The sequence below is a fragment of the Aulonocara sp. 'chitande type north' Nkhata Bay genome, linkage group LG5 (genome assembly GCF_057382095.1).
Source record: "Aulonocara sp. 'chitande type north' Nkhata Bay isolate Kocher_YH1m ecotype deep benthic linkage group LG5, A_spYH_male_GT1.1, whole genome shotgun sequence".
NCBI classification, from domain to species: Eukaryota; Metazoa; Chordata; class Actinopteri; order Cichliformes; family Cichlidae; genus Aulonocara; species Aulonocara sp. 'chitande type north' Nkhata Bay.
The window spans coordinates 27,744,466-27,756,742 of NC_141348.1; the positions used below are offsets into that span (position 1 = coordinate 27,744,466).

The 12,277-nt window shown below is 40.6% G+C and overlaps 1 protein-coding gene across 1 annotated transcript; it reads left to right on the forward strand.

Moving 5' to 3' along the window:
• The first annotated feature begins 930 nt into the window (after positions 1-930).
• LOC147330828 (taste receptor type 1 member 3-like) lies at positions 931-7,744 on the forward strand. The gene is made up of 8 exons (XM_086294242.1): positions 931-1,133; positions 1,236-1,536; positions 1,658-2,014; positions 2,112-2,537; positions 4,144-4,347; positions 4,458-4,578; positions 5,644-6,014; positions 6,893-7,744. The coding sequence occupies exons 1-8, from the start codon at positions 931-933 to the stop codon at positions 7,493-7,495; spliced, it is 2,586 nt and encodes an 861-aa protein (XP_086150368.1). The 3' UTR covers positions 7,496-7,744.
• The last annotated feature ends 4,533 nt before the right edge of the window (positions 7,745-12,277 follow it).

The window sequence follows — 12,277 nt, forward strand, 5'->3', positions numbered from 1 at the left end:
TGCCTCAGGCGCTCAGCCTGGTACTACAGCTTCTCCAGTTGCACTTGCCATATTGCCGCCTGCTCTTGCTGACAGTGCTACAACTTTCACCACCATATGCACCAGCAATAAGTCAGGCTATGTCTCCAACATTCCTTGGCTGGATTTCTGCCCAACTGTGAAACACACCAGTTCTGGGACCCCACCAAGACACACAGACAGCATTGCAGGCAAGTGATCTTTTATTTACAGGGATTTCCACTCTTGAGCTTTTGAACCTATTGCACCACCCTTCCTCTGCACCACTCTTCCTCTGCAGAAGAGCCGTAGACCAAACTCCACCACAGTATCATCTGTCCTCAATTTAGTAGAATAAAAGGGAGAATAAACAGAAAACACATAATGAGAACCCACATACTCCAACACAACTCAAACACGAGAAACCACGAATCATGACACTTATGAGATATAGTTAGACAAAAGAGAAACAAATTTCACACCACAAACAAATATCAACACATTTCAGGAAATTACCCTGGTTAGATAACACCACTGGAACAGCATAAGCAAACATATCTCTACACATTGTGCAAAGCGAGTCGTTGCTCGAGCAAAATGTTATAAATACATTATCCTAACCATGTGAAAAACATTAAGGTATAGGAGACTGCATCATTTCTTGCTCCCACGATATTTCAAATTAAAAAATCGTTTTGGTATGATTGGAAAAAATAGATTAATCATGTCAAAAGGTTCACTTGTATTCAAATTTGATTTGTTATGTGTATGATTTGCATTTGCTTTTGCTAATGTGTCAGGTTTGGTTGGGCAAGTGAGGGAAGGCATGATGAGGACTTCCAGGTGAATTTGTATAAAACAATAATTTCCGAAACACTGACATAAGCACTCTGCTCTTATTGCTGTGGCTTCAGTCTCCCTCTTATTGGCGTCATGGCTTCATGTCTCACTCTGCTGGTTTTGTGCTGTTTCTTTACACTGAGCTGCAGTGAGAGTTTGCCTGAATGGGTCAGCAACATTTCGACCAACCTCTTCAGTTTGTCTGGGGACATTATGCTCGGAGGGCTCTTTCCCATTAATGATGTCACCAGCAGCCTCAGTGACATAACAGAGCCCAACCAGATAAGATGTGAAAGGTAAGGATGGTTATGAACAACGCTTTCTTAACAACATGAGATTCAAAATAACTAACCCTGACTTACAATGACTTCTACTGTTTTCTACTTGCTGCTGAACAGTGTAAATAATGTTGTACTGGGACTTGCTATATCAATGAAATACGCAGTGGATGAAATCAACGGAAATCAGACTCTCCTCCCTGGCATCAAGTTAGGTTATGAAATCTATGACACATGCAGACAATCTTCAGTAATTATAAACCCTACTCTGTCTCTCCTAACTGAAAAATCCAGCCAAGAACTACCTGTGCGGTGTAATTACACTGACCATGAGCCCAGTATAGTTGCAGTTATTGGTCCTTTTGAATCAGAAATGGTGTCAGTTATTGGAAAACTCCTGGGATTTTTTATGCTACCACAGGTTTGAATACACATACATTTTGTAGTTATCAGATTTTTTTCTCTTGATTTACAAATTTGAGACTTGCAAAAATATTTTAAATGTAAAAGTAAATCGTTTCTGTTTTTAATTTTCACACCAGATTAGCTATGGGGCCACCAGCGACATGTTCAGTGATAAACTTCTCTACCCGTCATTCTTTCGTACTGTGCCAAGTGATAAATGGCAAGTGGATGTCATGATAAAGCTAATACAGGAGTTTGGCTGGAACTGGGTTGCAATTGTGGGCAGCGACGAGGAGTACGGGCAACGAGGTGTGCAGATGTTCACTAAAATGACAGTAAACACATCTATCTGTGTGGCCTATCAGGGCCTGATTCCAGTGTACACTGACCCCGAACCAGCGATCGAAACCATCATAAATGATATCCAAACGACCAATGTCAGAGTGGTAGTGGTGTTTTCTCTCGCAGAGAAAGCTGAATACTTTTTTAGAGAGGTTAGTGAAACAGAGATTTAAAGTGATTCACAAATGTATTATTTTCTGCTAATGGACAGTTTGTTCAGTACCAGTCAACCAATGCAATTTATTCCAGGTTATCAGGAGTAATTTAACAGCTGTGTGGATCGGCAGCACAAGTTGGGCAATACATACTCGAGTGACTTCTCTGCCCAACATTGAAACAGTTGGCACAATCATTGGATTTGTTGACAAAACAGACACCCTCGGCCTGTTCAAAGATTATGCAATGGAGCTTTTCAAGAAACTCAGTGAAGAGCGGACAAAGACATCCACTCCAACCACAAATCCTGACAGTCAAAACAATCCAAACAATCGCTGCCCACAATGCTGGAATTTGTCACTAGACAACATTAGCATAGTGGAAGCACCTGCAGTCCAGAAATCAGCTTTCAGTGTGTATGCTGCTGTTTACAGTGTAGCACAGGCACTGCATAACCTGCTGGAGTGCAATTCAACTGCCTGTAAGTGGGGATCTGGAAGCAAAATCTATCCCTGGAAGGTGATTTCTTTTATTTTTCTACTATATGAGACACTGTCAAAGGAGCTTGCAAAGAAAAGCGTCTGGACTTCTTTAAGTTGCTTGAAGACGTTTCACCTCTCATCCGAGAAGCTTCTTCAGTTCTAAGGTCAAATGGTGGAGAGTCCCAGATATAAACCTAGTGGGAGTGACCCCCACAGAGGGACAAAAGGACCCCCTGATGATCCTCTAATCACCTGAGCCAAGGTGTGAAATTGGGTGTGGGACCCAATCAGCCAGAGTTTCGGGTGTGTTCATTGTGAAACCTGGCCCCACCTTGTCATGCGAATTCCTGAGGTCAGATGGCCCAGGATGTGAGTGGGCGTTAAGGCGTCTGGGAAGGGATCTCAAAACTGGATTATAGATGGCAGAGAGTTGGTGTCGTAAACCCCCGCCTCTGTTCAAAGATGGTCGGGGATGTCTTTCGGGTGAACCAGTTTCTGTCTGAGTGTGTTGCTGGGTCTGAAATACACTGGGATGTCATGCTTGGAGAAAACTCTCCTGAGTTTTTCTGATACATAGGGGATGACAATGTTGTTGCGTCTGTCCTTCTTATCCTCCTTCGCTGGTGTCACCTGAGCCAGCGAAGGAGGCTCAGGTGACACTGAGCCTCCTTCGCTCAGTGTCACCTGAGCGGATAAGAAGGACTTCGCTGGTGTCCTTCTTATCCACCAGCGAAGGAGGATAAGAAGGACAGACGCAACAACATTGTCATCCCCTATGTATCAGAAAAACTCAGGAGAGTTTTCTCCAAGCATGACATCCCAGTGTATTTCAGACCCAGCAACACACTCAGACAGAAACTGGTTCACCCGAAAGACAAAACGCCAAAACACAAACTTAACAACGTGGTGTATGCTGTACAGTGCAGTGAGGAATGCCCAGACCTCTACATTGGAGAGACCAAACAGCCACTTCACAAGCGCATGGCACAACACAGAAGAGCCACCTCCACAGGACAAGACTCAGCAGTCCATCTGCATCTTAAGGATAAAGGACACTCTTTCGAGGATGCCAATGTTCACATTTTGGACAGAGAGGATAGATGGTTTGAAAGAGGAGTGAAAGAAGCCATCTATGTCCACTGTGAGCGACCATCTTTGAACAGAGGCGGGGGTTTACGACACCAACTCTCTGCCATCTATAATCCAGTTTTGAGATCCCTTCCCAGACGCCTTAACGCCCACTCACATCCTGGGCCATCTGACCTCAGGAATTCGCATGACAAGGTGGGGCCAGGTTTCACAATGAACACACCCGAAACTCTGGCTGATTGGGTCCCACACCCAATTTCACACCTTGGCTCAGGTGATTAGAGGATCATCAGGGGGTCCTTTTGTCCCTCTGTGGGGGTCACTCCCACTAGGTTTATATCTGGGACTCTCCACCATTTGACCTTAGAACTGAAGAAGCTTCTCGGATGAGAGGTGAAACGTCTTCAAGCAACTTAAAGAAGTCCAGACGCTTTTCTTTGCAAGCTCCTTTGACTACGATGACCTGGATGACTGAGAACCTTCACAGATATATGAGACACTATACAAAGTTTGGAATCGAGCTTATCAGTAACAACAATAATTGCATTTTGCAGCTCTTGCAGGTTTTAAAGAACACTTCTGTTAACATAAATGGCACACGTCTAGACTTTGACAATGATGGCAATCCGAACATAGGATACAATATGATTCAGTGGATCTGGACAAACTCATCTCAAGTGGACTTTAGAAATGTGGGAGAATATACTGAACAAAAGCTGTTCCTCAACAAGTCCCTCTTTCAGTGGCACACTAAACAGGTAACGCTTGTAACTCAGAAAAATCTTCACAACTTCTAGCATGTAAAAGCTTTCATGTCCAGTTCATGATCTATTTTAAGATCTTAAATTTTGTACCGCAACCTTCACAGATTCCTGTGTCCACCTGTTCAGCAAAATGTGACAGAGGCCAGGTCCTCAGAGTCAAGGGTTTCTATTCCTGCTGTTTTGACTGCATCGACTGTTTGGCAGGCACCTACCAGGCAAATGAAGGTGATGTTGTCTCAGATGAGATTCATGCTCATACAGAGCAACCAGTAAGAATCCACAGTGTTATGTGACAGCCTTATTCCAGAATGGATTAAATTCATTTTCACCTCATGAGTTCACACATAATACTTCATGTTGGCAAAGTGAAAAAAATTCTATGTCTTAATTCTACAAAATAAATATAAGTTTTTCTAAAAATAAAACATATAAACTGTAAATAAGTGTTCACAGCCTTTTCTCAATACTTTATTAAAGCACCTTTGGTAGCAATTACAGCCTCTAGTCTTTTTGACTATGATGCTACATTCTTGGCATTCCTGGTTTTGGGCAGTTTCTCCCATTCTTCCTTGCAGAACCTCTGAAACTCCATCGAGTTTGATGGAGAGTGTAATTGCACAGCCATTTTCAGACCTCTCCAGAAATATTCAATTGGATTCAAGTGTGGGCTTTGGCTAGGCCAATTAAGGATATTCAGAGCGGTCCCGAACCCACTCCTTTGTTATGATGCCTGTGTGCTTAAGGTTGTTGTTCTTTTGGAAGATGAACTTGAACCTGATGAATCAGAGGTCCAGAGCACTGGTTGCCTCCAGACATGACACTTGGAATTAATGTCAAACAGTTCAATCTTTGTTTTATCAGACCAGAGAATTTTGTTTCTCGTGGTCTGAGAGTCCTTCAAGTACCTTTTTGAGAAACTCCAGGCAGGCTGCTATGTGCTTATTCTTGTGGAGTGGCTTCTCTCTTGCGAGTCTACCCTTCAGGCCTGATCAGTGAAGTGTTTTAGGCATGGTTGTTGCTCTCACATACACTGCAACTATGGAACCTTATATAGACAGATGTGTCCCTTTCCAAATCATTAGGTTTTGTTAATTAGGGCAATACATTTCTCCTCTTCAAATCAGGGGAATGATTTTCTTATCTCTTTCTGTGTAAGAAGGCATAAAAATGAAGTAAGTCACACATGTAGCCTGTGCAAGATAGGATCTCTAAATGGTGCGTGTGTGTACTGTTGTGATGTTTTATTTTGCTTTTTAATTTAGCCATATTTTTGTGCTTTCCCAATCATAGACGACACCCAGTGTACTAAATGTCCCAACGGTCAGTGGTCCCAGCATCGCAGCACGAACTGCACTGACCCCATCTTTAAGTTTTTCACCTGGGACAGCGAGGATGCTGTGATAATGATGCTGGTTGGTGTGCTGCTGCTGATATGTCAGGGGTCGGTGGGTGTCATGTTCCTGATGCACCGAGGAACCCCCCTGGTAAAGGCCTCGGGGGGACCCTTGAGTTTTGTGGCTGTGCTCGGCCTGATGGGAGCATGTCTCAGTCTGCTGCTCTTCCTGGGGGAGCCCAGGGATGTGGTCTGCCATCTTCAGCTGCCCTTCACTTCCATTTTCCAGACTGTCACCCTCTCCGTTATCCTGTCCATCTCACTACAGGTGAGTTAATACTGGTGAAATACTGCCCCACAATGGCAGTGTGCAGAAATGGCAGAATCAGTTAAAGAACATGCTCGATAAAATACAGATAGAAGGTATGCAGTGTGTTAATTTTTCTGTCTTCCCTAAGCTTTCCAGTCTTCAATAATTTTTGTTTCTAACTTTAATTTGATAATTGCTACTGACACATACTTACACAAATTAGAGATATCACATGTATTTATTGGCCAGTTTTCAAGGAACGTTTACTTTTGCAAGACAGACCAGATATATAGCATGACACAGAAACAAAACCGTTCAAGAGCTATTAATATGTATATACTCCCATCAATAAAAGAAAATCTACATTTTCAATTTAATACATGCAGTTTAAATAAAACCCCACAAAATTGTGTAAAACATAGTAAAAACATCAGTCATGATCAGTGTGTGGTGTCAAGAAAAGGGATTTCAGTAAGAACTTTACAAATAATACACCAACAGCAAAAAACGATCATAAATTGTAAAAAGGTGGCATTTTACATATAAAAGGTCAAAGGTCAATTTAACTGCTACGGCTCAGTATTTTGCAAAAACATTTTTCTGTCTAATATCTATGAGGCAGTTGTAACCATTTGGCTTGATGCTCAGCTTCATCTTCATTGCAGTGTTTCCACATTTTAGAATTTTTACCTTATTTTCAGCGTAAACTGTAACTTGACAGGTTTGTGGAGGCATACAAGTGTAATCTACTTTAGATTTCTCAAAAAAATTCAGAAGTTGTTTTTAGTGAAAGCGCATAAAAGCACAAGCGCTTTTGGACAAAACACATAATGTAATATAAGAAAAATAAAAAATAAAGATATAATCAGGATGATAACTTCTTCTTTTTTTAACAGATAATTTGCGTGACAGAGTTCCCAGAGATGGCTGCCTCTCACCTGCATTTGTTAAGAGGCCCTGTGAGCTGGCTGTTTGTGCTGATCTGCTGCGCTGTGCAGGCTGGTCTCTGTGGCTGGTTTGTTCAAGAAGGACCTTCATTGTCTGAATATGTGGCAAATATGACAATAGACTTTGTAGAATTCTTCCTCTCGTGTCCTGTTTCATCTTTGACTGGATTTGCTTTAATGCAAGTTTTCAATGGTGCAATGGCCCTTGCATCATTCATATGCACCTTCATAGCAGTGGAGCCTCTTCATCAGTATAACTTAGCCAGAGACATCACCTTTTCCACCCTGATTTACTGTGTCATTTGGGTGATCTTTATTCCAATCTACGTAGGCAACAACAGTGATAATAACAAGATCCGGTCAATTGTCCATGTTTATTTCAGCCTAGCAAGCAACTTTGGACTGCTGGCAGCCTACTACTTTCCAAAATGTTACTTCTTGTTAAAGAAACCTGAATTAAACACAGCAAAGTACTTCTGTACCTTCTTAGAGGGCGTCCCACCAACTCAAACTCAAGAAGAGCAACAGCCAAAAGCACAGGAAGGACAATAAAACAACTGAGCTTCTTATTAAGAAAATCAAAGAATCTCAAAATTCCATAGCTTTTGCTTTCTATGAGGATAGGAATGATTGAGTAATTTGCAGCATAGTTCAGTACACCACAAAAGAAACTAGATAATATTATAAAAATAGTTGTTTCTGAATTACTCTACAATCACGTAATACATATAGCAAATAACACAGAAAGTGCATTGCATTTATATAATAATGTGTAGTCTGCAAAAGAGTTTAAAATAGATTTGTACCTGTAAACTATTTTATTCAAGAATTTTTTTTCTATATTTCTTTTGTTTGTGTTACTGCAGTTTCATGAACTGGATGAAAATAATGAAGCAATTAGACATACTGTACTGTGACAGTTTTTTATCTCTAACACTGGATTTTTAACCTACAATGTTTATCATTTAAAAATATAATAATTGCTTTTCTCTTTAAAAATACTCTCAAGTTATCTAAAAGTAAAATTGTTATGTACACAATTCTGCCTCAGAGTAATACACATTAAATTATCAAAATCTTGATACACTGACTAAGTTTGGGTTTAATCTTTTCTCTGGTAAAGACAGATTGTAAATTTATTGTTGTGAAACTGGTTCCGTCTTTTTTTTCTTTTTTGCATTAATACTTGTGGTGTGAACTTCATAAATAATATAGAATGTGTTGTACACTATTGTACTTGCAGTGTATTTTCATCTTAAATACATTAAAATACTAGTCAAAAATATTTGACATGCTCAGTACAAAACCTGAGAGCTATTTATTACTAAATAAAGCTGCCATATTGTGTGTGTGTGTGTGTGTGTGTGTGTGTGTGTGTGTGTGTGTGTGTGTGTGTGTGTGTGTGTGTGTGTGTGTGTGTGCATGAGAAGCAAATCTTTAAGACCACAGAGGGAGAAACTGAGGAACTCTGCAGTGACATCAGAGTGCACACAGGTGAGTAAGTGTGTATCCAACCGCTTCCAGGTGCCACAGGCAAGAAAAGCTTTGAGGCCATAATTTTCAAACATATATCCACATGATTTGCAATGCTGAGTTGTACTTAGCCTAGAGCTGGGCGATAGAACGATAACGATATGTATCGCGATATAACTTTTACTCGATAGAGAAATTAAGCTATCGCGATAGACCTCGCCGCTCTTGTCCTCTTAAAAAAAAAAAAAAAAAAAAAAAGGTCAGCCAATCCAAATTAAGTAGCCCAGAGCCGAACCAATCACAGCCGCAGCGTCACGTCGTGTGACTTGTTACGTACAGCACAAGTGCCAAGCTGCACGTGTGTTTGTTTGGGAAGCAGCCAGCAGGTAATGGAGCCAGCGCGTAATGGAGGAAATGAGTGTGCCGACTAGAAAAATCAACTGAGCGTGACCGAAGAGAAAACAGATGATGGTTCCAATGCCGGAGAGATTGTCGAACGGAAGAGCCATAGAAGTTCCGTAGTGTGAAGGTATTTCGGCTATTTCAAGTCTGACAAAAAACAGAGTAGCGTGCACTGTAAATTGTGCCGAAAGCAAGTCTGGAAATACAATAAACTGGTGCATGCGTCACACTGTGCGCCACGTTATTGTTTCGGTGAAATGAATTTCTACAATACTGTTACTGTTAATTCTACTCTCTGCAGTGTTTAAATGCTTACATATACACACAGTTACTGTCCTTCCACACATACGACTGGGTTCTGCTTCTATGCCCCAGCTTTGTTTACTTTTTCCCACCGAGGCTTCTAGACTTCTGATTGGCCAACATTTCTGCACGGTTAGGAATCTAGCGCCACCTGCTGCTTTTGCATGTTCATAGCAGCGTTTTCCTTCATTTCTGCCTTTATGTGTGGACGGGATTATTTTTTAAAACGAAAACGGAAAATCTCCGTTTTCAAAAATACCCGTGTACGTGTGGACGTAGCCTCAGTCTCTGACTGGAAGCGCTAATTCGTCATTCGGCTTTTGTCAGACTAAAGTAACTGTTAAAACTGTTTGAAAAGCTAAGCTATACAACAAGGAGAGATTGAGAATTTCCTTTTAGTTCTCAGTTTATTTGATATTGACAAAAGTTAGTCAGTTTTGTCTGTTCTTCTGTAAAACAAACTAAGATTTATTTTTAGAATTAATATTTTGTTTCTAAGTGGAATTGACAGTTTAGTCTGTTTCGTTTGTTCTATTTTGAAACTTAAACGCTTTAGCGGCTGCCTTTTGTGTAGTTTGCAATATTTGCCTTTATTTATCTGAAAAAGTCTCATGTTCCTTAAGTACATCTACCCTGTTGAACTTATTATGAGAAATAAATATTTAAATCAAAACAAGCTGCTGATTATTTCACATTTTACTTGTGAGCAACGGCACATTTAAATCTTACAAATATAGTTATTTGGCTTATATCGTGATAGATATCGTTATCGACTGAAATGAAAAAAACATATCGTGATATGAAAAAATCTCATATCGCCCAGCTCTAACTTAGCCTAAACACTTCTCACACTCAAGCTTCCATCTGTATCACTGACCAAGGAAAACTAATTGTCATTATCTATATTAATATTCTCAATATATTTATTAGAAACATATATTTGTGTATTATACTACATTTTGTAATCCCTTCAATGTGTGATATCATGTGACTGCTTATCCATGGCAGTTAGAACACATGCTTCAGTCCACCATCTCTACACAACATTGTAGAGGCGTGTCAACCAAGAAAGCCTCAGTGTTCCCAGTCTCCCTTGGAATGCTCTTGAAGCTCTGCCGGAGGTGTGAGTTGAAGATCTCTCAGACCAGGGCCTCTGCCAGGTGTTCCCAGAGCACCCTCAACCACCCAATGGACTCCAAGAAGGCTGGGTACTCTGAACGTTGTTCAGTGCATAAGCACAGATGACAGACAGGGCACATTCCCTGACCCAAAGGTGCTGGGAACAAACCCTCTGATTCCAGTGCCTAAGCTGTGCTTTGAGGTGAGCCCGACTATATCTAGCCGGTAACTCTCAACCTTAAGCACTAACCAGGCCTCCTTCCTCACAAGAGAGATAACATTCCATGTCCTAATTGCTAGTTTTGGTAGTCACGCAATGCCCATCTTTCTGTAGGCCCATAGTGTAATTTGAATTCTTGAATGATGTTGTAATAGATATCAGCTTAACAACTAAAATTATGGCTGTGGTGTTCAATGCGTTTAATTATCAAATATTGCTTTTCTGATTTACACCTTTTAATTTCGTACTTGTAAGTAGTTATAAGTTTTCTATGAGATACCTTATGATAAAAAACAATGGCTTGTGTTTTTTCAAACCCCTGTTACCAAAGATTTCCTGTAATAGTAAAAGAAGGCAAAAAAGAAAAAAACTTCAAAGCTGATTTAAAATGTGTTTAAATGGACATTTAAAAGGAGCTTACTTTGTAAGTCTGCTGAAGGTTTATGCAAATATCTTGGGAGGAAATATTTAATTTGCCTTGTGGATGAGCAACATTGCATGCAAATAAACATACCAAGCCAACAGTGAGGGAAATATATGACATGATATTTCAAAACAATGTGCTTACTAGACCCAGCTCTGGATAGTCACGTTTTCAGGGGTTGAAAAAACTGAAAAGTTAATCAAAAACACTCAAGATACAAGGTTTTGGTTTAATAGCGTCTTAGCAAGGAGGCATAATGGAATTTAATGTGTGAGATTGTTTAAGTGTCATTGTTTGTATGTGGATTGAAGAGGGGATAACCAAAATTCAGAACACTGCAGGCAGAATACTTAACAAAAAGTCCCAGACCTTTTCAAATAAAAGGGGAGCATAACAGACAACATGGCATTGGACACAAGGATGACTGCAGTATGTACACAAACAAGACCGATTAAGGATACAGGATAGCTGGGAGAATGAACCACAGGTGCAGACTAAGAGGAAACTGTCATGAATCGCTGTGTGGCAGGCAAGCAGGAGTGGTGGACCCAAAATGCAGAACTCAGACACGGAAGTGAAACTTAAGGCGCAGCTTTATTGCTGGGAAAAACCTCGTACAAACTAAACTCACCAAAAGAAAACCAAAAGTCAGAACAGAGGAACCAAGGACTGAAACACTGGAAAGAAACACTAAACTGGAGCAGGAGACCAAACACTAGGAACATAGAAGCAGAACACACAGCTAGTTGAGGGTACGACGCGACACCGAGTAGGGGAAGACACAGACACTAAATACAAGAGGTGAACGGAGCAAAGAGGAAACAGCTGGGAGACACGGCTGACGTTGATTACACTGACAAGACAGGGAGAGCACAAAGCTGAACGCACTGACAAAGGACACAGACCTACAAAATAAGACAGGAAGCACACGCCAGACAGAGACAGACTCGTAAACAGGCATAATGACGTCATGGACAAACAGAGGGACATACGGGCAGAGAAGACCAAGCACAGGCAACCTAAACCAAACATAATCATCATCGTCATCAACATCATCATCAGATAACTAAAGAATCAGAATATAATTGTAATCAAAACAGTATCACCAGAGAATAACCAATCCATAATGCAAAAATAAACCAAAACATAAGAAACTCAAAATGCTGGGTCGACCTGACCCAGGACCGTGACAGAAACTGAAAGGAAGGTAAACTCAACATAAAAGCAACCACCTACCAACTACCTACCATTAAAGTAAAACAGGAAATATGACTGTAAGAAGTCTTACATGAAAACGAAGACGGAGGTAAGGAAGACATAAACACTGAAAGAGGAAAGAAGAGGCAGTCAAACACTGTGGGAAATACACATGAGAATTTGCATAATTATGATG

Excerpts from the sequence above, each read along its gene's own strand:
- LOC147330828 (XM_086294242.1), top strand. The coding sequence starts at position 931 with ATGGCTTCATGTCTCACTCTGCTGGTTTTGTGCTGTTTCTTTACACTG. Across the intron at positions 4,348-4,457 it reads TTCAGTGGCACACTAAACAG|ATTCCTGTGTCCACCTGTTC; the intron begins GTAACGCTTGTA and ends CAACCTTCACAG. Across the intron at positions 4,579-5,643 it reads CACCTACCAGGCAAATGAAG|ACGACACCCAGTGTACTAAA; the intron begins GTGATGTTGTCT and ends TCCCAATCATAG.